The sequence below is a fragment of the Hippocampus bargibanti genome, linkage group LG11 (genome assembly GCF_051943395.1).
Source record: "Hippocampus bargibanti isolate YZ-2025 linkage group LG11, ASM5194339v1, whole genome shotgun sequence".
Lineage (NCBI taxonomy): Eukaryota > Metazoa > Chordata > Actinopteri > Syngnathiformes > Syngnathidae > Hippocampus > Hippocampus bargibanti.
In genome coordinates this window covers 20,136,848-20,164,389 of record NC_142744.1, presented here as the reverse complement: position 1 = coordinate 20,164,389, position 27,542 = coordinate 20,136,848, and the positions used below count along the sequence as shown (strand labels likewise).

Below are 27,542 nucleotides of genomic sequence, written 5' to 3'. Positions count from 1 at the left end.
TGATTGACACCTGACTTTTTCCTTCTTTTTTTTTGAAGGCACACATGCACATGCACACGCACGCACATTTGCTCATTCGCCTTTTCAAGTGTCAAATTTAAGCACTTTCAAGAGCCATTTTGAGAGCTTTTCCTGCTGCATATTTCTACAGAATACAGGAGCGAACTGTCATTTGGACATCGTAAAAGAGGAACCCGCTGCCATGTAACGCAGCATAGAAATAGCATTCACGTATTCCTCACTTTCCTAATCTTTTTATTTTGTATTTCATTGTGTCCTTTCAAATGAATGGAGAGATAATTTCCGATAGTGGAATCACACTATTCACACCACAAATTGTTTCGACACGACTGAATATCAATGCATGATTTATATCAAACTTGTTTTTACTGGAATTGTATATACAGTAATTATATTATATAGGTATTCATGATATATAATAATTTATATATATAAAAAAAAAAAAAAATCCTCGTCTCACCCACCATGGGTGGTGTCTGTCCCCATTTCAGCTCGGGTCCTCTACCAGAGGCCAGGAAGCTTGAGGGTTCTGCGCAGTATCCGTGCTGTTCCCAGCACTGCGCTTTTCTGGACCGAGATATCCGATGTTGTTCCCGGGATCTGTTGCAACCACTCGTCGAGTTTGGGGGTCACTGCCCCGAGTGCTCCGACCACCACAGGCACGACTGTCACCTTTACCTTCCAGGCTCTCTCCAGCTCCTCTCTGAGCCCTTGGTATTTCTCGATTTTCTCATGTTCCTTCTTTCTGATGTTCCCATCACTCGGGACCGCTACATCCACGACAACGGCTTTCCTTTCCCCTTTATCTATGACCACGATATCTGGTTGGTTGGCCATTACCATCTTGTCAGTCTGTATCTGGAAGTCCCACAGGATGCATGGTGAGGGGTTTTCGGGTCTATCTATCTATCTATCTATCTATCTGTTTATTGCCCGGGTCTTGTTCTTGCCATTATCTATCTATCTATCTATCTATCTATCTATCTATCTATCTATCTATCTATCTATCTGTACAGTATTTTCCGGCGTATAAGGCACACCAAAAGCCTTGATTTTCTTTTCTTCTTTTCTTCCCCTTTCTTCTTTTTCTTGATTTTCACGCGCACACACACACACACACACACACACACACACACACACACACACACACACACACACACTCGTTTTTATGCTTCTGGGGACCACCCTTTCTGAAACGTTTTTTTAATGTTTTCTTTATGGGGACCAGGTTTTTTTGTCCCCATACGTCAAATGGTCCCCAGGACGTGACTGTGTAAACAGGTTTTTGTCCCCATAACCACATATAAATGAGAGCACACACACACACACAGAAACCCTTGCAGCACTTTTTTTTGACCTTGAGAAGGCAGCTTGAGTGTTTTGTTTGTCGCTGTTGTTTTCCCGAGCATTGGCGCTAACCTTCATATGCTCGCTCTCATTTGATGTGCTTTGATTTCCCAAGAGGATTTTCTGAGGCGGCTAGGCTTTCTGTGGCGAGCTGACATTTTAGTGGCGGCTAGCTCGGTAGAATAAAATGAAAAAAAAAGCTCACAAAAATACAAACACGTGACAGCTGGTGAACATGAAATAGATTTTTTTTTTTCATCAGACAAGAAAAGAAAAAAAATAGTACAGGGGTTAGAAAAGGTCAGATGATTATCAGACCTGTCCTTCTAAATTTGTATGTGTTTATGCATTGGCAGCTATTGCACGATATGAGAGTTTTGTAGGTGGGTGTTGTGGGGAGTGCCTGGGAAAGATCTGAGTGGACTTCGTTACAGCTGCACTCTGTGAATCAATCCAAAGAGAAATTCATCCAAGATGTTTGCGATGGTTGTACGGCATGAGGAAGAACATCTGCCGAACATTACTTAGTATTAATACACTCATAAGACATGACGATCTGAACCCCTCATCGCTCTTTCACCCGCGAGGCGTTAAATGTAACGATTATAGTAGAGCAAATGTGAAAAGAAGCTCACGTCTCCCGCCGCAACTTTCCTATTTAGGAATCCATCATTTGGTTTCCAGGAAAACGGCACACCATATGTTAGATTGCTTTTTGATCGACTCATAAATACGGCCGTAAATGTGGCTAACGGTCCTCTAGAGACAGAAATGTTTAATCGAAATCACCCGTTCCGACTTGAATGTACGTCATTTACTTCAGCATATGCACTCTCAATTTACGAGGGTTCCAGCTAAAGACGACATATATGGATTTATAACTTTACTTCAGCTTTAGCATCAGTTAGATTAACGAAACATACTCTATACGTTACGAATTCTGACAAATCAGCCGAGCACGTAGGCACATCCTGTCCAATGTTGTGACCCTTCCAGCGTTCTTATTTGAAAACTGGTTGTTTCTCAATAAAGAAGACATGAGTATGTTCTCATGAACTCGCCTCGTACTGTCTTCCGAAGAACACACTCAAGAACGTACTTCTTCATAAATTGAAACAATATATTTTTGTGACCATATGGTGCACCGTATAAAAAGGCGTAATGTGAGTTACGGGTGCTATATCTGCATTTAATACATACACAGGACATCTCATTGCATGCGGTCTTGGTAAAAACGGACGCTATCTTAACTCATTCACTGCCATTCACAAATTTATTGTCTGGCAGTGAATGAGTTAAACAATGCGATCGATTGCATGCATGCACGCGAGTGTATGTTTTTAAAAATAGATGTGGGAGCAAAACTGGTTTGAGGTGTTTAACAATGCAGTCTTTTCATTAATCCTTCTTATCAAGTCCATTAAAATCTTATTAACTTATTCACTTACATACAATATGAAAAAAATGTGTTTACTGTAGTGCCAGGGTTTTTGTCATTTTCACTCAAATTGCAGGACCCACAGAATATTGAGTTTTAGAACTACATAAACATTCAATGCAGCGTAAGAAACCTTGGACTCTCTTCTTTCATCAGAAAAAAAGAGCTAATTCCTAAATAATATGGGTCTGGAGTTATCTGAGCTCGAAACGGGGGTGGCTGAACAAAATACAATCTGTACATAGATATTGATTCATATCGCGCTGACGCTGTAACTAAGCACTAACATGGACAAAAGGCAATTGCTGCCCCCTCATGACAGGGAAAAAACATTGCCAGAGGTCTGATCAGCACTTTATCGGTATACTCCCCTCCATAAGAAAAAGCAAAGCCTGAACAAATTCGGGAATGGCGCTACATGTCATACTTTTCAATTCCTGAAAAATACGAGAAGCAGTAAATGAGTTAAACATTAAACATTCAAAAACTCCAAACTAAAAATTATAATAAGAATTTAAACAATGTGAAAATAAATACAGAGCCCTCATTGGATAAGTTTCTCAACTGCTGTTTGAGGGTTGTCTGCCATAAAAGCATGTCAAAAGAAGAGGATAAATTGTTCAAAGGTTCTCTGCCAGGATATGTGATGAATTTTGGATGATGTTGTTTTGAGCATTGTATTATATTTCGATTGTTTTTTTTTTGTCGACATTTTGACTTCATTGTGCAGCGATTGAATGACCTAACCGAGGACGGCTATTAAGCTTGTATTAAGTTGAACTCCTCGCATTTGTAACACGATTGGCCTTTCATTATGCTGCTGTTGCTTTCCTCCATTCTCTTTTATCATCAAATGGGGAGAATACCTGAGGGCTATGACCATGTGCCCGCGCAGCATCACGCACATCCTTTCTTCCCTATGATTTCCTTTTTTCATGTCCCTTTTGGCTGTGCTAGCATGGAATTAGGTCACCACAGACATAAGTAAACATCAACTAAATACAAGTTCCAAAGTGATTCTCGCCACTGACTGATATCTGTGGCACACAAGATTGGGATCATATCAAACATCCAAATGAAAAAGAGTCAATGAAATGGTCAATGACATAATACACATTGAAATACGTCTGTGTTCTCAGTCGTAGAGGAGTGGTCCATCGAGGAAAACGTTTCTTCAGCCGTCATCTGTACATCTTTGAAGGTGTCAGATGCTTCACTCCTCACCCGAAGAGTCAGTAAACTAAAGTTGTGCTGGTACCCAGGCCCTATATCCCTATTGGACAGAGGTGGTCGTGCCAGACCTCTGCTCTGATAGGTCCCTGTGCCTGACCCCTTTTGTAAAACAGCAAAACCATTCACTAAATCACCATGGTGGTTTAAGGTTTAATTTAGACTGCACTTACAGCAGACTTCTTAGGCCACACAGGCTTAGTCATGCCAATGAGGTAAACCAGGGCCAGGGATAGAACATTTGAGGTAATCAGATTGGCTAATGACACCGGGACCTACCAGAGCAGAGGTCAGGCACGACCACAACTGGCCATTAGGGATATAGGGCCAGGGTACCAGCACCACTTCGGTGAACTGATAATGTTCTTCGGGTAAGTAGCGGAACGTCCGACACCTTCAAAGAAGGACAGATGGCGGCTGAACAAACATTTTCATCAACTCATTGTAATACTTTTTTTACATTTCTTTTGTGTACCTACCCTGTAATAATAATATGAAGGTCCCCTGTGTAAAATTGTGATGATCTTAATTGCCAATGATAGAAAATGAAATTTCAAAGTGTTTTGCAATTTTCTTTTGCTCGATGTCGCAGGGTTGCTATGGCCTATCCCATCAGTCTTCGAGCACAAGGTGGGGGACACCCTGAATCGGATGCCAGTCAATCGCAGGGGACACAGAGACAAACAACCATTCATTCTCACACTCACGCCTAGGGACAATTTAGGGTGTTCAATCAGCCTGCCATGCATGCTTTTGGAATGCAGGAGGAAACGGGATGACCCGGAGAAAACAGTCAAACTCCACACAGGGAGGCCTGGATTTGAACTCAAGACTTCTGCATTGTGATGTCGGGGTGCTAACCACTCAACCACCGGGCTTCCACTTGACTCCCGGGCCTTATTTATTTATTTGTTTCTTGATTTATTTACATTTTTTAAAAGGATAGATGCAACTAGATGTAAATCAATATATTATTTTTTTTACTGCTTCCAAATTGGCCCTCATTTCGAGCATGTCACTGTAATAACTGTATAATAACAATAATCACTGTAATAATAACAATAATATAATATGTAACATACTTTTATCATTCATGAATTCTGAGCAAGGTTCGGTAAAATGTGGCATTTGTTCTGACCTGTCAGCTGTATATGCAAGTGAATGGTAAAATCCATCTTGCGAGAAAACAAGTGACTACACACATGAAGCCATCTCTGATTTAAAAATGGTGCTCATCAGTGGGCATTTTAGTCTCTCTGCCTAATCCCTCATAACAGGTTTGCTCACGAACAAATCAAAAGTGCAGGAAGACGGCGGAGGCATTGGGCGCACACCTGGAGAGTGAAAGGTCGGTGGAGAAGGCGTGTTGCACACCACCGTCTCTGCCAGCAGATTGTTATAAGGGTTAGTGTCGTGGGTGCGGAGGAGGGGGTTAGTGAGGAGGTAGTTGCCAGCCATGCCTAAAATAACAGAAGAAAAAGAGAAAGAGAGAAATGTCAAATAAACCCTGTTAAACACACAGCTTGTTGATTGATTTTTACAGAGAACATCCTTTTTCTAAACTTCGTAAGGCACGCACTCCCTCCGACGGCCTGACAATGTCACGATCTGGTTGGCGACCAACGGGTGGTACTGTCGGCCCTGCCTGCCCCTGCACAGGTGTTGGTCGTTCCAATCAGTGGCAGTTAAAAGGACTCCCGGCACGACCATTGGTTGTCAGGTCATTGTATGTGTTTGCTTCACCCTGTCAGATTTTGTTCCTGCTGACTATATTTAATACAATTTTTCAATTACACCCTGCTGCTCCCTCCTGCCTGCTTGTTTGGGATCCACCACCATCACCAGCGTGACAGACATGCTGACGCATGACAAACGTTGGCATCACGAATCAACCAAATATATGGAAAAAAGCTTGATACAAAAATCGTACAACCCTGTTCAAATGCTGAATTTATTAAGTTACCGTATGTTACGGTGTACAATGCGCACCCAAAAGCTTTAATTTTTTTCAAAGATGACGCTGCGCCCGTGCGCCTTATATGTGAAGTAACACTGAGCCATAACAGGTCTCACAACTACTGTCAGCAGCCACCGACTCCATTTCCCCCTGTAGCGGAAGTAGTGCGTAACCCCAGCCTCTACTCCAGCACCTTATAATGTGGTGTGCCTTATATTTGGAAAACTATTATATATTTACATATTATAATTGGAAAACTTTTGTAATTCGTTGAAGGGAGGCCTTATAGTCTCGTGTGCCTTATATATGGAAAATGTTTTGCAAATACACTATTCATGGGGGGTGTGACTTATACTCCAGTGCGCCTTATACACCGAAATTTACGGTGACTGTGATGCTACTTACATCTATTTTCTAAACCGCTTTATACTCGCAAGGTTCACGAGGGGTGCTAGAGCCTATCCCAGCTGTCATCGGCCAGCCGGCGGGGGACACCCTTAACTGGCCAATTGCATGGTACACAGAGAGACGAACAACCACCCGCGTTCAAAAAAGATCAGCTGTACTCGTAGGCTTTTCTCGGCATTTTATCGTCAGTGTTTCCAACCAAGACTTGGTCCATGGGAGAGCCCCCCAGTCTGAGACGTACAGTAAAGTCTCGTTATATTGATATCGGGTATATTGTACTTTATACATATTATATTGTATAGTACTGCATATTACGATACTATTTGCATTTCCTGGCAAATTTCTACTCTTTTATGTATAATTAGTTCCGTGTAGTACGATACTGGGTTATTGCGATAATCCGGTTACTACGGTGCCCTTTTCATCTCCCACCAGCAAAAGTAAAAAGCAGTACAAAAAAAAGCAGTACAAAAGCAGTTTAAATTGAATCGATATTTGCTTAAGGGTTTCTATACAGTAGCACCATTAGCGATATCTGTATCGGTCACACCGTTGGTCACGTGACCAGCTTTCGTGTCTTGCACAGTGTAGCAGAGCTGCAATAGCATCTGAAACATACTGTAGTCTTCTTATACAGTATACAATTGTTCAACACCAATTTCAACTCAATTCAATGTGGAAACGTAAGAATTGTGACCTCGGAAGGAAGTGCAAGGCAATAGTGGCTGTCGAGGAGAATCCAACAAGGAGCAAATCCTCCGTCGTGAAAGAGTTCGAGGTGCCGCAGAATACTTTATCAACGTAAGTAATGTAAATATTGCAGGTTTTGTTTTCCATACCTGTATTTAATTGTGTTGTATTCAGATATCTTTATCACTTGCAATAATCACTGTTTTTCATACAGTATGTACATGCTGGCGTTCGTGGTTTCTTTCGTGTGTATAGAACAATGTCGAGTGCTACTCAGAGTCACGATTGCAAGAGTGCATTATGAAAATAATAAATGACGTTTTTATTAAATGCAAAAGTTTATTTTTCACTTCACTACAGGACAAAAGCATGCTCGATACGCAATCCATGAACTCACGGAGAAAATTACATGCCATATCAATTGCCCCCTTTCAATGCGGTTCGGCGCAGGATCGGATATGTCGATAGTCCAGTTATATCGATATTTTTTCCGACTTCCGAGAATATCGATATAACGAGACTTTACTGTATATCACTGTTCGGGTAACATTGCAAAAGTGAAGACACTCAACATCCAGGGAGAGAAAATTGATTGGATCCGTAAAACTGACAGAAATATGAAAAATAAACTCATCAGTGAAGGGAAAGCAGAAAAAATGCCCAAAAATGCCTATTAATCTACTTTGTAAGCCGATCGCCCCTTTGGCAAAACAACAAAGTTTGGGGACCACAATGCCGAGATCGCCGCTACAATCCCGCACAAAATCCAAATAAATCCAATTTAGCATTGAGCTTGAAATTGACGCACCCCAGCAACACTTGTTTGAAATGAAGATCACACTTGGGAGGCATAAAGATGTTGCCCTTCGCGAGGCATTATGCAAACAAGCCCTCAAACAATATTAGCGCAACATGTTTTGACAACACGATAATCCGCAGCGTTTCTGCGAAACAAATTCCGCCATAGAAAAGCATCCAGTCGAGACGCAAGACAAAATACTGCATTCTTATCACCCGCCACATGCTGTTTGTGTAAAGAATATAACGAGTCATCTCGCTCATGTAGATTCTCTCTACTGGCATACGTTTTTTTATTTGTTATTAGTTTTTTTTGGGGGGGAGGGGGTGAGATTTGTAATTACGTTCCAAATCTGCAGCAGCGCAGTGGGAGCTTTGGCAATGCCGGATTCATCCCACAACATGCTCTGACCTCCTCCTGACTCACTCATCCCCTCCCCGCCTTCCTCCTGACAAGCTCTGCAGGCTGCAGATGATTGAGAAGAGGCATCTCTTGTCACCAATACCGCCATTTCAACCTATCAGGCCTGGAATAGAACTTTTTTTTCTTTTAAAGATGATCCCAACAGCAGCATGATACAGCGGCAGCTCTGGACTTTGTGATGCATTATTGTGTGCTATTTTTGAACACTTAATGCTAAGAGAGCGGGAAAAAAACCCTCCTTCTTACCGCCGCCTTCATGAAAGCGACAAAGAGCGAGCTCCGTCTCACAGGAGAATAAAGTTTGGCGGGCTTGCTTACCCTGGTTGAGCGTGGAGGTGCTGTTTATGTCTCCCGAGATGAAGGAGGACTCCGACTGTTTCCTCACCGTGTCGTTCCACATGCGCCTGATGCGGCTCTGCATGCACATGAAGGGAGACACGGATCAACAGGGTGTCGCCGTGAGCATTTAGTGGCTCACCGCCGTCAACGCTACTGATCTAAAATGGACACTTGAAAGGTTTTAGCACTCTGTGGTTCACTTTTAGCAGGTATTCCCATAAGAGATTTTTAAATTGATGTGAATTAGTGCAACCTCAAATGAACCACTTCTGAAATTCATTTCCGACAAATAAAGTATCCTTTGGTCACTATCTTTTCCTGCAACTTACAGTGACAGGTAGAACAATGAAAGACTCTTGCACCAGACGGGAAGGTACAACAAACCTACGGTTTCACATTCAGAGTTTGTGGCAATTCTTTTTGGGTGTGCACTGTGAGATTTCTCTCATGTACAATAATATGTGCCTTGGCTCCTAAAAGTTTGGGAAAGTCCAAAATAGTCCTTGGTATCGATGCTCCAGTCACGTCTAAATCCGGAATATTTGCCTCCACTATCCCCTTTTGACTTATATTTGGAGGAGGGCTTAAAGTATGGTGGGATGACTTCTCCGTGTAAGCTAACCACAGAATAGGGGTAGGAAAGTTAATACACTACACACACACACACTTTTTGTCTTCAAAATCTTTTTCTCTGATTGTTCTCGTCCGCCCTGCTCTTTGTCATTTTCTCTGGTCAAGTGTGTCGTGTCCAGTGTCAAGTGCTTCTTTGGCTGATAAATTGTATTTTCTATTTAGCATCCTGGTTTCTTTCACTCTAGTCTACATAACTTTTCCCTTATGTTTTTATATTAATTTGTCCAGAAACGTACAGGATAATGCTAGGTTGAGGAACAGGCTTTGTTCTTCCACTGCAGCCTGAAGTTACAATTATCAATGAACACTTGCACACATTTTTGGCTTTCCACTCCTATTATTGCTTCATTAGAATGTATAATAATAATAATAATAATAATAATAATAATAATAATAATAATAATAATAATAATAATAACACATTTCATTTATAAGCGCCTTTCAAAACTCTGAAATATATATATATATATATATATATATATATATATATATATATATATATATATATATATATATATATATATATATATATATATATATACATATACAGTAAAGTCTCGTTATATCTATATTCAAGGGAGTCCGAAAAAATATTGATATAACCGGGACTATCGATATATCCGACCCTGTTTGCATGTAATTTTCTCCGTGCGTGCATAGAAATAGTATCGATATAACCGGGACTATCGATATATCCGATATCGATATAACGAGACTTTACTGTATAACATTTTTGGCTCATTATTACCCTTGTTATATGAAATTGTTGTTTTTCAAGTTGGTTTAGATTTCTTTCCATTACAAATATTGGTATGTAATTATTGTTGAGATATATCACACCTAAAACTATGCAGATTATAATATGGATAGTTATTCTTTGGAATATACAGTGTACCCGTTTGCTATTTGTGATTACAGACATATGCCAAGACCCAAGCCCTGGACGACGAGGGAAGCAAAACAAGGATATCGTGGTACATAAAATTGAGATTACGGTTAGATTTAATAGGTTCTTTGAACAGAATGCACTGCGCTCTTTTGGTTCTACCCGTCCATACATTCGCATTATTTACCTTTTTATGATTTACCTTTGGCCAAAAACAAACAAACCACATTTTCCACACTGTCAACTGCACAACTGCAATATCGGACATTGTATTTTAAATGTTCTGTAAAGTGTTTTGTTACAGCTGCGGCACTTGTGAAAACTTGTATAACTCAAGCTGCATTGTATTATATCATATTCCATTTAGTGAAGCTCCATCTAGTGGATGCATACCTCAACCGCAGCCAGCCATGTAGCTTCTTTTTATGAGACTTAAAATGGCTGTGCCCCATAAATGAAAACATTTTCAAAATAGGCCATTCACTGAAACTGCGCCTCTTACTCCAAAGGGGCTTAGAGGGCGGAAAATACGGCATATTACCGAACGGTTGTTCAAGAATGGAATTAAAAATCAGATTGAATTACAGACACATTTTACAAGCACATTCTGACCTCGGTGTTTTTTTTTAACCTCATCTCCAAGAGTCCCTTTTAAAAGACAAATGCGGCCCAAGTTGAGCACATTTGTTTTCCCACTGGTCTACTAGATGCTGGGGCTAGAGCTCTGAGGGGTCAATTTCGCGGGAGAAGTAAGCACTGTCAGCTGTTAAACTTCACAAGCGCTTTCTGCCCCACCTCAGACCCATTTCCGTGCCGAGACCTTCCACGTCATGTAGTTCTGACAAAGTGGAAGAAGACGCGGAAAAAGTTCTCTTCGTCCTCTGCCGACCCACACCCACTCTCTGCGGCTCTTTAATCTCCTGACCACTTTGTCTTATTGAACAGTTTTAGTACGTTTGTGCTCGGAGGTCTGCGCCTGGAACCAGACTTTTAAAAAGCGGCCAGCTGCTGAGATGACTGATTCACGCAGCGTGGACATGCCTCACTCTGAGGGCCCATCAATCCGGCGAGCGCCACAGGGAGTGTGGAAGAACACGGCGGTGAGCTGCAGCTTTTCAACTTTGCTTTACTTGCGAGGCCATGTTGGCATGGTTACGTATCAAAGTGAGCTATCAGGATGGAAAAACTAATGTCACTTATGTCTGTTTTGTCCCCCCCCCCCGATTACCGACCTGGGTAGCAGAAGAGTAGCGTGCCGTGGTCCGAGATGTGGCGGTCTTTACAGATGCGTGGGGGCCGTCAGGTGGCATGGCACCTCGGCAATGAGATTTTCGGAAGCATTTGCTGTACTCTTTGCGGACCTACGCAGGAAAAAGGACAGGTCACAAAACATTACGAGAAAAAAGATGCATGCTCCGAATTTCCTTTTGAATCTCTGCAATGTAGGTAATACAGTATGATGTGGTGGACATTGGCAAAGCTCTTGCAGCTTTTGCTGGGTTTGTTTTGGAAATAAAAATGAAATAAAATAATTCCCTTGGAGCAGGAAAATGTGTCCATGTTGATTTTTGATGGATTCAAATCATGATGCCTAATAATCGCTTCCTGATATTTAATTTTTGTCTCGGTTAGTATTTAGAAACGAAGAACTAAAATCGCTTGACTTGTTGAATTTTGACTCATTCAAATGACTCAGTGGGTAAAAAACTAAACAAAACAAAACACTATTTGGAGATAAATGCTGTGCCCAGTGGTGGACTGTCCGGGCCTGCAAGGCCTTCTCTCCTTGCCTAAAAATAACTGAATCACTGACTAATGTTAATTATATTTTGTCCATGAATTCTTATTAAATAATTCCAAATTGTCTTTCAGTTTCCTTTCATTACTTTTCCCCTGTTGTGCTGCTTCGAGACATGCGTTTTCATATTCATGCATTTAACCAATCACATTTAAGCCATCATTTGTTACCAGGGTCAGAGATTTACCTCGACACCTTCACAATCAGTTCTGCAGGCCTTGTCCCATCAAATGTGTCGAACAAACTGTTGCTCTAACCAATCAGATTTGGAGTTGGCAACCAGAAAGGGGTACAGAAGTGTTCTTGAAGACGCAAGTCAACGTCAGAGTTTTCGGAAAATATGATTGGCTAGTCATTCATAGTTTGCGAAAACTGCTCTGATCACAAGCCGCGAGTGACAAGAGCACACTGGCCAGAGCTAGCACAATATATCAGTAGCGAGCTGCACAAGCAAATACAGGTACAGTAGTACCTCTGTTCTCGACCATAATCCGTTCCAGAACCCTGATCGAAAACCGATTTGTTCAAACACCGAAACCATTTTTCCCATTACAAATAATGTAAATCGTTTTAATCCGTTCCAACACCCTCAATGTTTACCTTTTTAGTATGTACATTATTTTATGCATGAAATTGCACATTAAAATGCTGACCAACACATAAAAAGCAATGTATATCTCAGAAAATGTTAAGCAAAATGGCAAAGACACAAATAACATAAACATAAATGTAACCCAGGCTAATCGTACGTTCGTAAAGAAAATCAGAATCAGAATCAGAATCATCTTTATTGCCAAGTATGTAGAACACACAAGGAATTTGTTTCCGGTAGAACACGCTGCACTAGTATCGTTGTCAAAAAAACTGCTAAGTGGCACTATACAGTTCCATTTTGGCTACTGTTGAAAGAGTTCAAAGAGTTAATGGCTTGGGGGAAGAAGAATTATGAATAGGATTTTTTACCTTTGTGGTGGTCAGCAGAAGGCGCAGGTGGACGGAGGAAGGAAATTTATTGTTTGGAACGAGAGTCCCCTTCCATAAAAACTTCGGGGAGCTCTTCTGTCTGAGGGGTGCTCACACGTTCAAATCTCTTTGCTACGGATGACTGGACTACAGGATGTTCTTTTCTCTTAAAATATCTATCCAATGACACTTGCTCTCACTCCCATAGCCACACCACTAGATTTCACAGCCTCGTTATTCTTTAATATCGTACTGATCGTAGATTTCGACATGCCCTACCAGGGGTGCTCAATATGTCGATCGTGATCGACCAATCGATCTCCAAAGTACTATTGGCAGATCGCAAGACAAGGTGATGTGACATTGTCAGGAACTGACATTAAATCAAGTGGAGTTCTTTTGAAAAAAACTAATCAGCCAATCAGCCATCCCTTTATTTGATTGATACACCGGATAACCAATCAAATGACATCTCATTGAGAGACTCACTGCGAGCTCAAACAACGCCCCTTCGTTGCAAAGTGAACAAGGATGTTGTTAGTTACATCCTAATTTTTCGCTCGGTTTTTCCCCTTAAACGTAAGATAGAGTATAAAAAAGTGGAAGAGCTGGACCAAGTAAGAAGAAAAGAAACGCATCACTTTAATACGGAATGAGAGGATGACTTTTTTTCACGATGACATTTTCAAGTGCGGTTGTCTCGTCAGCCAGTTATCAGAGTGAACTCAGGTAATGGCAAACAATTGACATAATTATATTGTGTTGTGAAACATATGCCGATATACATCAAGATAAATTGCAATAATCTTCACTATATTTCTCAATAAATATAATGAGTAGATCATTTTGACTTGGTCATTTCAAAAGTAGGTCCCTTGCTGAAAAAAAGTGTGAGCACCCCTGCCCTAGCCATATCAGACACTCGCACACCTCCTTCATATTTTGCGATTAATTCTTTCTTAAATGCAATAGTTGTACGCACTACTTTTCTTTTATAACTTGTAGCAGCACTTACTTTCTTTGGAGGCATGATGATTAGGGGCTGAAACTCTTCGTACACCTGTATTAAACGCGAGAGCAAAACGCTGCATGTCCGCTAGCGACAACAGTTGGTCACGAAGAGAGCGATACACCCGTACGCCGCTCAGCATCCCACCCTAACGTACGCACTCACGCGCCGTACCGGCGTTCGAACTCCGATTGTTCGAACTACGAAGCAAGAATATCTCGAATATTTTGTTACTCTGATTTGTTCGAACTGTGAGTCGTTCGAAAAAAAATATTATTGTGTTGATTTAATAGCGGTTTTGTCAAGCCACAATGGCTGAAGGAAAGAAGAAATTGATTTTGTTGCCAATTTACTGTTGAAGCCATTTTCAAGACGGAAAAGATCGGACACTTCTGGCTAACGGTACCCTCCCGTGGACTTGTAGTAAATCACATCACACTTTTTACACTTGCAGCTGTCGATTCAGACGTAGCACGAGGCTGAGGGTTGACATGCATGAATCGCCACTGGCTGTGCCAGACAATTTTTGATGGGATCAAATGGATGTGGTTTGTCTGTTTTTTGGGGGGGGATTAGTACAAATTTATAAGTACAGAAAACACACAGACAACAAACACACATATAAAAAATAAATAATTCAAATATTATTTATAGCACAATAAAGTGTGACTCAATCAAATGAATACTGGGCATTGGCACGTCTTTCGAGCACAATTTCAAAGCACGGTGATTCTAGCTTCTGACACAAATTTGCAAATTTGTGTACAGAGACCAAAGAAGCGCCATTGGGTGAAATCCTGAGGTGACTCAAATGTCTGCATCATGGCATTTTCATCCAAGAGAATTTCCATTCCATTTGCTAAATAAAATGTGAAATTACTGTATGTTGTGTTGTGGATTCAAAAGGCCTTGGCAGCGATGTGAGTGTGTCATCTACAAGCTATTTTGTAGGTGTGATTTTGCATTCACATTTAATACATCCAATTCAAGCAATTGAATCAGACACGTGCATGCTTAGTAGACGGTACACACTGAGAGTTGACCAGGTTGCCGAGCATGCAGATGCGCATCAAATAACACCCTTGAATACATAAACTGGCCAAACCTGATCGGACTATGTTTGCCTCGAACATCCAAATGGATGTTTGAGACAGAAATGCTCTTTATAGGGACAGAAAAATGTCTGCTTGCCGCCGATCCCTTTTTTTGTCCACCAATTAATTTGATATAATATCAACATTTGTCCATCATTGAAATGCCGCACGAGCACTTATACAGTCGTTGGTCAAAGTTAGCGAGTGCTTTGCGATCAAGTCTTACCTTCTTCTGCAGGAGGCAGTGGAAGATGAAGATAAACATTCCTTGAAGGGTGTTGAAGATGGTGAAGAGGTACGCCATCACAACGGAGGACTCGTTGAGGAAGAACAGGCCAAAGGACCATGTCAGGCCCAGGAGACAAAGCAGAGAAAATGCTCCCAACACCCATGACCTAAGGAAGCAGGGGTAGGGGGAGATACATCTTTGGGAATCATTTTGTGTTGTGAAGAAGTCGACGACAAACATAACAAATGATACAACTGATTGTGCTTTTGAGTTGCAAGACCACAAATCTCTTCTCTTTAATAATAATAATAATAATAATAATAATAATAATAATAATAATAATAATAATAATAATACATTTCATTTATAAGCGCCTTTCAAAAGTCTCAAGTACACTTTACAGTCACAGGATATTTTTTCTGCGGGTGAGCAGCGGCAGCCACACGCGCCAACGTTCACTCAACCCGGAGGTAACACAAAGTCCCTCTTGGCAACATTTTCCATAATTTTGCCATTCACTTTCACTGCTTCGCGGATGACACCCATATCTACCTATCCAGCAAACCCAACGCCTCTCTTCCACCTTCATCCCTTTCACTTTGCTGCTCTGAAATTAAATCCTGTTTTTCCCATAGCTTTCTCAAGCTTAACAGCGAAAAAACTGAACTTCCAATTTTCTGTACCAGATTCACCCTAGACAAAGCAAACAGTTTCTCTCTCACCATTGACAGTTCAACTGTGTCTCCCTCCCTTCAGGTCAAGAGCCTGGGTGTCATCCTCGATAGCTCACTATATTTCCACTCCCATATAAATAACATAACTCAATCTGCATATTTCCACCTCCGTAATCTCAATCGTCTCTGTCCATCTCTCACCACTCACACCGCTGCTATTCTTATCCACAGTCTTGTCACCTCCCGTATCGACTATTGTAACTCACTTTGCTTCGGTGTCAATCAAAAATTTCTCCATAAACTCAAACTAGTCCAAGATTCCTCAGCCCGGATCATCACTAAAACCCCTTCCTTTCACCACATCACCCTTGTCCAGCTTCACTAGCTCCCTGTTAAACTTTGTATTGAATTCAAAATACAGTAAAGTCTCGTTATATCGATATCGGATATATCGATAGTCCCGGTTATATCGATACTATTTCTATGCACGCACGGAGAAAATTACATGCAAACAGGGTCGGATATATCGATAGTCCCGGTTATATCGATATTTTTTCGGACTGCCTTGAATATCGATATAACGAGACTTTACTGTGCTTCTGTTTACATTCAAAGTCATCCATAACCTTGCCCCCTCCCCCATCTGTCTGACCTGCTTCAAATTTCCATTCCCTCTCAGTCCCTCAGATCCACATCTTCCCTTTACCTCTATGTGCCTTCTGCCCGTCTCACCCCGATGGGGTGCAGCGCTTTCAGCCGCTCTGCTCGCAAACTCTGGAACTCACTTCCACCCAACAGCCGTAAAATTGACTCCCTCACTACTTTCAAATCCCACCTCAAAACTCATCTGCTTAAAATTGCATTCATGGTTTAGTTCAATCAGTTATTTTATTATGTATCATTTTATTCATGGTTTTATTGTTCTGTGTATTGTTCCTTTGATTGTAAAATGTCCTTGAGTGTTCAGAAAGGCGCTTGAAAATTACATGTATTATTATTATTATTATTATTATTATTATTATTATAAAGCTTGCATGTTTTACAGCTGCTTTAAATACAACGCATGGAGGAAACATGATCACTTCACACAGTCACTCTCAATGAGGACTGCTTCTTCTTATGGATCCAGAATCGACGACTGAGATGCCCCCAGAGAGAGAGAGAGAGTGTGTGACACTGAGAAATCTTAGCAAGAGAAATTGAGCCGGAATGGAGAAAGACAGGCCGTTGCACGGACAGGACAGCATTTTACCTCATCATCACATAGGATGTAACCTTCCGTTTAACTTTTGTACACGCACGGTTGATTTGCGTTTGAGCCCAAATTAGAGGCGGTTAATAAGATGCGACAGATGCGGATGAGGAGTCAAATTCGAGCTCAACAAGCTTTGATTAGGAAATCTATAAAAAGCAAAATGTGAAAAATGAGCGAAATTAGGACATTAATCATGTTGGCTTGTTGCAATGATGATCACTGTGGAGCTTTTCCTTGCACGAAGTGTGCGGCCGAACCTATTTTCCGAGAACACCCGTAAAAAGACACCAGAGGTCTTTTGATACTGTCATCAAAACCTAAAATAAATCCAGTTTTATATATAGGTTGCTATATTCAAGAACACTCAGACTGTAAACTATGACCTGCAGACCGGAATGGATGGTTTTTGTTGAATGTTTTGACCTTGAAAAAGAAAACAAGCAATGTGAGAGAATTGATTGTGATTGATTCTGTTGACTTTTAGGGTTGAAGTTATGAGGTTTCACTGAAATATGGGAGCTACCTCCATTTGCAGGAGTTATCAGGTATTCTGGCAAAGAAAATGTTTTTGTTCATGCTTCTGTGCATGCTATATTTCTCTAATATCAAATATATGGCCCGTGGGATGGAACTGGCCCATTGGGACCGCAGGATTATTTTAAGGGGAAAAATGCATAAAAGATATGGAATGAATAGTTTTCATAAAATGAAATGCATAAATTGTCTGCTAGGGGTTAAACTGTTTTCATCAGAGATTAAAATAACGTTTTAATTAGGGAAGAAGACAAAAGCGTCAAGCGACAAAAGTCTTTGACTGAGACAGACGCAAACAGCAGACGTGAATACAACTGTACCTGTTCCTTCTTTACACGTTTAATAGCACTCTCCTGTGTTTGTAAGGTGTAGGCAAGGATTACATTTAGATTTTATATGCACATTTGCAAATGGTTTGAAAAGTATTTTCTTTATAAATCTTGTTTAATATTATCGTGTATTCCGATACAGGTATTTTTACAAACCAATTACTTTTTAAGTTTTATGCCTTTGTACAATTAGTGGGATCATTTAAATGAGATTGATAAAAGTAAAGTGCACATTTCAGTGTTCCCGCTCTACCACTTTTGATGGCTAATTTAGCCATTTTATTGACTTTTTCTTCATTTAGCAGGGGGGTTACGGTGTATTTTATGCATATAAAGCCACATATCACTGAGCTGATGTTTTATTTTAGGGTCACTCTCCAAACCTTTAATTTGACATACTGTATGTCAAATTAGCTCAAAATGAAACAAAGTGATCATGTGATTGCCATCGGAACTGATCGGAGATGGCGGGAAAAACAGAGCGGGAAGCAGGAAGGATTTGTAGCCCAATAGACAGGTTTGAGGGGAAGGGTGCGAGGTTCATTTTCTGACAAAACTAGTCATTGGAAGGGAGGGGGGAAAAATACACACACAAATAAAATGAAAACCACATATTCATTTTGGAGGAGGTTAATTAATTTTAGAAGCTTTCCCTGAAAATTAAGGACAATTGAGAACATCATTTTACATCTCAATTTAATGAGTTTTTATTAACTTTAAAGACCTGTGGGAACCCTGTCTCAGGAAATCTAATGTGCTTCATGAATCCATGAATAAAAAATAGGTTAATTAAATGTCAATATTTTCCTTATGTTCTTGCGCTTCTTTAGACCAAAACAATGGAATGACATGCTATTTTCGTTATTTATAGCAGAGTATGGACTAATTTTAATGGTCTCGCCCACTTGACATCTACCGAGGCCATACTGTATGTGGCTCACAATGTGAAATGAGTTTGACACCCCGTGCTTTGTTGGTTTTAACTCTGACAAATGACTTTCCCATTGCGTTTACTTTGCCTTGGAAACGCCTCAATTCACACATGACAGATCTATCCTATTAGCTACGTGGAATTCAGTTGAATCCGAACATCAAGTTATGGTACACATGTTAGCATTTTCATCTGATACACTCTTATTGTGTTCAACTTTGGACTTTGAGTGGATTCTTTTGCTTCTGCGTGATTTCAAATTCAGCAAATTCAGCAAGTAAAATCCCGACAATGCCATTGTTAGCGGTCACAAATGCCATTTTGTGGGACTGTTATTTGCTATGCTTTGGATTCCTTCTCCCTTCTCCATTTTCAAAACTTTAGAAGCAATAAATCATTTGTAATACTTGGATGAAAATAACTGACATCCATTAATTCCTTTTTGTTTGTGCTTATTTATTTAATTATGCTGATATTGCGTCTTTATCAAATTCAAGGCAATCCCACGTTTGATTCGGGTAACTTGCCATTTGAGGGATATTAATTGTAATGTACATTTTGTAATTGTACATATTGTCGTTTTTTTTCGTCGTTCATTTCCCGTTGGGGCTGCAGTTGGCGGAAAGCGCAATTTTGATTGGATGACACTGACCTAGAATGGCCGAAAGCGCCATGTTCATTGGATGATAGTGGCCGTCATGTTGAAATAAACGGCCCTTTAAATGAGCTCAACTTGTGCACTTCAGCGTGAATGCACCGGAGCATTAGAGGAGAGAAAATGTTCTGATTGTAATTTGCAATGAAACAATACCATCGATGAAACAGTCGAATGTCATTGACATTTTAACAAGCCTCATGTTAACGTTAGCATCGACATACTTCTGCAAGAAGTAGATTGCGGATAGCAAGTGTGGAAGCTTATGAGCCGTGTGCAGGCTAGCTAGCAGTAACTTCGCCTCTGGACCGGCAAATTGAATTTCATTCCGATCGTTTTCCTGGATTTTTACCAAACACGAGGAACGGAAAACCATCCTTGTTAACGGTGAGTACTATCACAAAGTTATTTTAAATAATACATTCTGATATTTTGTTGAAAAGTAGCCGCGTGTGTGTGTGTGTGTGTGTGTGTGCGCGCGCGCACGCGAGCGTTTGTATGTGCGCGCGCGCGTGCGTGTGGCTCTCGCTGAAAAACATTTCTAAATATTTTACTTGTATGGCTCTCTTAGTCAAAAAGGTTCCCGACCCCTGCTTTAGTAGGATTGGTTTGAATTCCAGCATGTACACACCTGACTACACCACAAATACCTTGGATCAAAGCATGAGAAATCCTCAAGCCCCACCAAGTCTTCTGTGGTTGTTATAGAAATTAACAAGAACAGATTGCTACGTGCAATCGAAAAAACAAATCTTTCGTGCATCAGCGTGTGGCTTATTGCCCTGTCTACTTTTGTGCTCTGTGTTCCAAGTGCATGTAAAGCATCGGGCTGCATATATTTGTGGTAACAGCACATCACACAGTCTGACAGGAGCTGCCATGGCAGTCAGAGGACCTGCCAGGCCGCATTCCAAACATCAACATTGTACAAGCGCTTCATCAAATGGTTCTATCTCCTAACTGGTGCGTATTTCCAATGGAAATATACCTTCATCGTTTCAGTAGCTGTACATTTTCACTGTCTGTTTTTAGACTGAGCAACAACTGATCCTCCCTGAGGGACGGGCCTCACCTGATACCCCCCAGCCTGGATGAGTCGGGTTTCATAGAGGTGGAATGCTTCACCATCTTGGACATGGTCACCACCAGGAAGATGACGTTGACCTGTCAAAACAAACACGTGTCAGACTGCAACACGATGCACTTAGAGTGGCATTAGATTCCCTCATCGACTGGCTCTTATCTTATTTTGTATCAATCACCAAAACGACTACCATTCTGCGCCGGTGGAAACTTTACCTAGCAGTAAATTAAATACTTCAGGAGATCATTAAGATTTCCCAGGGGGTGCAGGAGGGGCAACAGCGGCGGGGGTTAACAAGAGGTTAATGTGAGTCTTCGATCTTGAATATATATGACAATGTGCTTAATCTGGAGCACACACACACACACACACACACACACACACACACACACACACACACACACACACACACACACACACACACACACACACACACACACACACACACACACACACACATACACGTCCAGACAAGCACTTAAGGGGGAAAAGAATAGAGGTGAGGTACCATATTTTTCAAGCCATTCATTCCGTCATATTTTCCAACATTCCTGTATATGTGTCTCGGGAAGCACCGGAGGGCTCGTAGCCAGCATGGGGAAATGGAAAGAGACGGGCTTCAATTTCGCATAACACCTTTGAAATGAATTCCAGCACAGAGAATGGAGTAAAAGAAATGATGCGTGCCTCTTCGAAACTTGTTGAACTGCCGCCTGATGCGACAGGAATATACAACTGTGTTACCTTTTACAGTGACAGAAGATGTTTATTTTAATTTGGGGCAGAGAGGATGGCTGGAGGGAGGTTTTTATTCCCCATTTTAACTCATTTACTGCCAGACGAAGTGCAAACGTCTCCACTCCAGTGCCAGGGTTTTTGTGATTGTCACTCAAATTGCAGGACCCACAGAATATTGATTTGTAGGACTACATAAACATTCAAGTCAGCGTAAGAAACCTTAGACTCTCTTCTTTCATCAGAAAAAAATAGTTAGTTACTAAGTCAATGGGTTACTTGAGGTAGAAATGGGGGGTCGCTGTACAAAATGCAATACAATACATACATGTACATATTGATTAATATAAGTGCTTTAACAACAGCTGAAGCTGTAACAAAGCGGTCACTCGTGGAAGGGAAAAACATTGCCAGAGGTCTGACCAGTGCTTTATCGGCACACCCGCCAGAAAAACCAAAACCCAAACAAATTCGGGAATGGGGCTCCACATCACTTTTTTCAATTCCCGAATACATTTGGGAATGACAGTGAATGAGTTAAAACATCTTACAGATGTGTTTATTATATGAAAACATAATATACATGTATATAGAGAGAGCATATACAGTATGTACTCTCTACATTTAGAAATAGATGTTTGGTTGTAATGATTGGTTTTATACTGCCCATGGACACTTAAATTCTTCTGAGAGACTTTTCATGTGCTCCTGTTTTGGTTAGCAATGGAGTTCAAGTGGGAGCAGCCCGGTGGTCCAAATACTAGACAATAATGTTGATGAAATGTGCTAATTGATACTGAACTAGAAAGAATTTGAGAAGATGATACCTTTCAGAAATAAAACACCAAGTGACTGAAACTTGGAGCTCAATTTTTTTTCACAGTCTATCGCAAAGCACAGGAATCCTGAGTACACATTGTGGAAACACAAAAAAACAGCGAATTTAAGTATCGTTCCCGACACTGGCGACATCGGCTTGTGGGCGAAGAGCACCAACCGCTGAGATAAATTATGTTCTAACCACAACGGAAGGTTCCCCTCAGGCTGGCGTCCGTTATATATGTTTTCATATTTGAGACCTTTATAGAAGTATATGTCTCCTCTATCACGGCAATATGTCCCCTTCAACATTCAGATTAATCTATTATTGATCAGCTGATCAACGTGCACTGAATACAAAAACGGTCAGTAAGGGTGTGTGAGTCAGTGAGTTTATAATAATAATAATAATAATAATAATAATAATAATAATAATAATAATAATAATAATAATGCATTTCATTTATAAGCCCCTTTCAAAACTCTCAAGGTCACTTTACAGTCACAGGATAAATTTTTCTGTGGGCGTGTGTGGGCAGCCACAGGCGCCAGCATTCATTCAACCCGTAGTAGTAGTGGTAGTGGTAGTGGTAGTGGTAGTAGTAGTAGTAGTAGTAGTAGTAGTAGTAGTAGTAGTCTTATTATAATTAGTAGTGGTATTATTAGTAGTATTTGTGTTAGTGTCAGTGGTAGCGGTAGCAGTAAGCAGAAATAGTTCACCAGCCGTATCTTGCGAATATGGTGATGCGTTTAAGAAACTGGGAAATACTAGCGTTTGAAGTAAAAAAAAACTTGACATGTTTGTCACAAGTCCCCAATTGCATCACATAACTATAATCCAGATGCTTCCCTACTTACGAACATACAAGTTACGAACTATGGGACATACAAACATTTTTGTAGTAACATATGTAGCATTCTCTCCAGTTGTACATGTACATACCTTTATCATTTTTTATTAAAAGTTTATTTTTCAGGACAAACCAATACAGGTCACTCATACAAGCCTTACGCATACTTATATAAACCTTAAAATACATTCCATACAAAATATAGCACTGAAGCAACTTATGAACAAATTCACCTTACGAACGTGTGTGTGTGTGTGCATGAGTGTGTGTGTGTGTGTGTGTGTGTGTGTGTGTGTGTGTATATACTTAGTGGATAACTTATTCTGAACTGAACTAATTAAAGTTACAGTTACGCTACTAATCACCTGTTTTTCTAACCTTGGTGGGTTCAAATAAGTCATCTATTTGAAAGGAGATATGTATTCAGTCAATGATACACACCGGAAATTAAGGGAGACAGTGTCTCATAGTTTTGGAACCACTTTTGTGGGCAATGCGGAATAAAAGTACGTGCAGGAAACTTAGGAGAGACTATGTCATCTCATTCAGCACAAAGATCACAAAGATCTTTGATGGGGGTTATTCCACTCCAAAAAGGTGGAATCATAACCGACATTATAAATATCAGAACAGTCCGATGGGCTTGATCAGGTCGAGGTCATTGAGAAAATGGTTGCCTTAAGGGAAAGTGAATCCCCAAATTTCCTTGAGAATAGTATGCTCTATATCCCCACAGGTCTAAACAGTGTTCTGATAATTCATTTGTGGAATGCGAAGTAATCAGAAAAAAACACCATTTTGATTCATCAATGGGGAGGCCATTTTGCTACATCACAGACATCACGACTCAACTCTTTCCTGAAGTTGAGCTGTGATTGGTCATGGCTTGTGCCCTTAGCAGCTCTGATGTCATTTTCAGTCAACAGCAAGTGTGAAACTTAAATTCCAGAAGCGCATTATTAATCCAAATGCCGAATTTAGACTCAAGGGGCCGCATAGAATTTTGGGATTGACTTCTCATTTAAGTGACATTGTCCTACCACAATCATAGAGCCTTCTTTGCCAGATTTTTATGTTCAAAGGTGAACTGACGAGTACTTAGATATCCCCTCCTTTATATTGTGCGCTGTGAAGCGGATACGGTTGTTTGCAGGCGAAACAAAAGGCAAGCATGCGGAAAAAGTCAACGGCTGGAAGTCGACGACACTGTACTCCGGATGGTTTGGTCTCGAGGTTCCGCCATGCTCAACTTGTATCTGCATGATGCATTTAAGGCGGTAACCTCAACATCCGATCAGATGGACAGGAGGAGGCGATTAAGCCGATGTGAGTCTTGTTTACACACTCGCCAAATGTATCTGAAAATTAGTGTCTGCCAATATGGAGCTTTGAGATTATGCATGAATTTACAAACTACGGACAGATAGTCGGACGTAGTAGTTTTGCGAACTGATGCACATCCGTGCTTCCTGCCTGTCATCATTCATTGGAAATTGCAGAAAAGTGGAGAAACTGGTTCCTGGTGCTAGTAACTGTTAGTGACATCAGCAACAACCTCCCATCAGGTACGACTGAAGGTATCATTACATCGTAATTGCAAAGGGGTTTCGTGGCTGGCTGGAGGTCATTTTTCATTATTTAGTTGGAAATAATGAAAAAATAGGTATCAGTTTGATAGAGAATAGACAGAATAGAAATCATCATATTTAAAAGTTTCATGATGTTGTATGCGTAGTTGGCCGAACACAAGGCCCACAATGGAAGCACACAAAATCTGAGGTCAATCTGAGGTCAACAGACACAGCCTGTTAAGCAAAATATAGAACTCCGTAACTCCTTCACAGGAATAGCTCATGAGCCAGGTTACAAATCCATCAGTTCATGGAAAGACAACCCATTAAAATGTCTATGTCCTGTTGGTTTATGGATGTTGGTGCTTTATCATGGATCATCCAGCGGTGTGGTATTCAAATCAGGAAGACTATGTTTTACTCATGTTTCACTTAAATTTGCATAGATTCTCAATACATAGCTTGGGAGGGCTGCAGAAGTTGGGCGTCGGTCTTGAAATGATGCGTCCCCTGCCGGCAGTAAAAGACAATATTCCTGTGTCTGAACCTTTGTTCACAGTCCCCGAACAAACATCTCTGACACAGTTCTTTACAATTTTGATTTTATATTAGTAAATGTTCTTGAGCTGCTTACATTTCTAACTAGTCGAATAGTAGACAGTAACAAGCAGTTTTTTTTCTTGAGGAGACAAAAAGGGTGGAGAGCAACGTTGTTTTAGTATAAACACCTGGTGACTAATTGATTGGATTGATTGGATTGGATTGGATATGCCTTTATTAGTCTCACAGTGGAGAAATTTACATTGATGCATGCCATCAATTAGCATTGGGGCCACTGTTTGAGGAAACCGTCTTTTTCTGAACTTGGGTATTGGTGTCATGGTACCAAGATCTTTTTATGAGTACAAGTAAACACATACAAGATCCTCTAATCAAAAGACACCAAATGGAGTGTGGACAGCCAGTACTGTGTATCGTTTGAATCATTAATTTAAAAGTAAAGCGCTCAGACAATGAAGGATCAGTCAGTCACTATCCCATTCCAATATTTTTGCTCAAATGAAAAACAACATTTCTTTGCAATTGTGAATCTGGCAGCGTGGATGAGACATGATCCTCTGCAAAAGGTCATATGGCCCACCCGCTTGACCCTTGCGTTTTGCTTTCCCACTGAGCAAATGACCTTCACGCCCAAGGCGACCCTTGATGAAACTGTCCTCCAAGCCCTCCTCCTTCTCCTCAATGCAACGCAGAAAGTTGTTTCTGATTCCAGACAATTTTTCATAGCTGAGTGGATGCCGCTGATGCACTCGTGTCAGCAGCGGCTAATGGCGTTGCTTGGCTTTCATGCAAATTGATTCGCAGACGGCTTGCGTTACCAAAGGGAAAAAAATGTATAGTATATTTTCAAAGCTTTTCTTCAGAGAAACACTTACCACGATTATGAAAGTGACTGGCCCGATGAAGCTCCAAATGAAGTGGTTGTCCACTCGCAACCAGCACCTGGAGAGGGCAAAAATGGGGTGGGCATTAAATCACCTCAAAACATGGTGATGTCTCAAGTTAGCAAGCGGCCGCACAGTGACATTAAAGATGGACTACGAAAGGACCCATCTGTCCATTTAAAAATCTAATGTAACACTTGAGCCCAAGAAGTTTGCACACCCTTGTCTAATTACAGTAGATATAATTTCAGCTTCCAAAAGGGTGCGAATGGGAGACATATTCAACTAATTCTACTGCAGAAAATGTAATTCCCCTAGCCGAGTGGAACGGAAATGAAATTCATTCATGTATATGATGGTCACAAATCATTTACGGAAATTTGTCGACCACATGGTCAATAGAGATGTGTTAAATACAAAATTAATATGCTCTCGATCAACTGTCAAACGTCAATTTGGATGAACAAAATCTTTCAGTGAGGTCTTTCATTTTTAAAATGCTCCGTCGGATTGGACCGAAAAGAAAGCCTGAGATTATTCAATCAAATGTCTTTTCACTTCATGCAGTGAAATGTCCTGTTTGTAGCATATTCAAACTCGTGAATCATATTGCTCCAATGCTGCTTTTCTATCCTTTGTTCCTGCAGCAGTTTTTTGCTTTTTTTTGTGGAATATGTTTTCAGAGAGGCACCTTCGATTCCAGGGGGCAGAATGTAATTTGACGGTTCTCTCTCTGTTGCCATGGTGAGTCGAGATATCGGGGCAACATTGATTTTATTTATTTATTCTTTTTTTTGTGGTCATGCCAACATTCAGCTCAAGGCGGCTCAGCTGTTTCTGGAACTTGACGCCACATTTTGGATTTCACAGGATTCTCATTCAGTTTCTCACCCACAGAATGCTCTTTTGTTTTCATAATGTTTACACCTCTCAAATTAGTCTTTGCAGGTAAATAAAAAATCAGATAGTGGAGCAGCATTGGAAATAGGTATAACCACAACTTCTACTGTAGCACCTTATAATGGGGTGTGACTTATACAGTATTTATAAAACTTGTACATATTGTAATTGGAAAACTTTGTTCATTCATTGAAGCTGCGCCTTGTAGTCTGCTGCGCCTTATATATGGAAAAAGTGCCTTATACACCGGAAAATACGGTAGTGTAACAGAACACATTTGAGAGAGAGCAAAGTAGATGAGGTGGCTTGGCCATCTGTTTAGGATGACCGAGCAGAAACTGTGTCGCCCAACTGGGAGGGAAGGTCTTGGAACCCCTTCCCGAAGAGCTGGCTGAAGTGGCTGGGGAGAGAAAAGTTTGGGCTTCCCGAGTTAGGCAGCTGCCCATGCAACCTAATTCTGGATACATATAATCCGATCCACTCTGAAAGGCTGCA

General features: G+C 40.7%; 1 protein-coding gene across 9 annotated transcripts in view; it reads right to left on the bottom strand.

Annotated features, from left to right (window-relative positions):
- The window catches only part of adgrl2b.1 (adhesion G protein-coupled receptor L2b, tandem duplicate 1), a 137,935-nt gene that overhangs the window by 6,324 nt on the left and 104,069 nt on the right, over nt 1-27,542 (bottom strand). For 5 of the 9 annotated variants that reach the window (XM_089007797.1, XM_089007799.1, XM_089007798.1 and 2 more), the window contains 6 exons: nt 26,139-26,205; nt 20,715-20,806; nt 15,262-15,430; nt 11,404-11,532; nt 8,632-8,728; nt 5,371-5,496 (listed from right to left, as the gene is read on the bottom strand). In XM_089007797.1, the coding sequence (XP_088863923.1) occupies nt 5,371-5,496; nt 8,632-8,728; nt 11,404-11,532; nt 15,262-15,430; nt 20,715-20,806; nt 26,139-26,205 (680 nt within the window). The remainder of the gene's footprint in view (nt 1-5,370; nt 5,497-8,631; nt 8,729-11,403; nt 11,533-15,261; nt 15,431-20,714; nt 20,807-26,138; nt 26,206-27,542) is intronic. The other 4 variants (XM_089007801.1, XM_089007802.1, XM_089007805.1 and 1 more) reach the window with 1 other exon arrangement.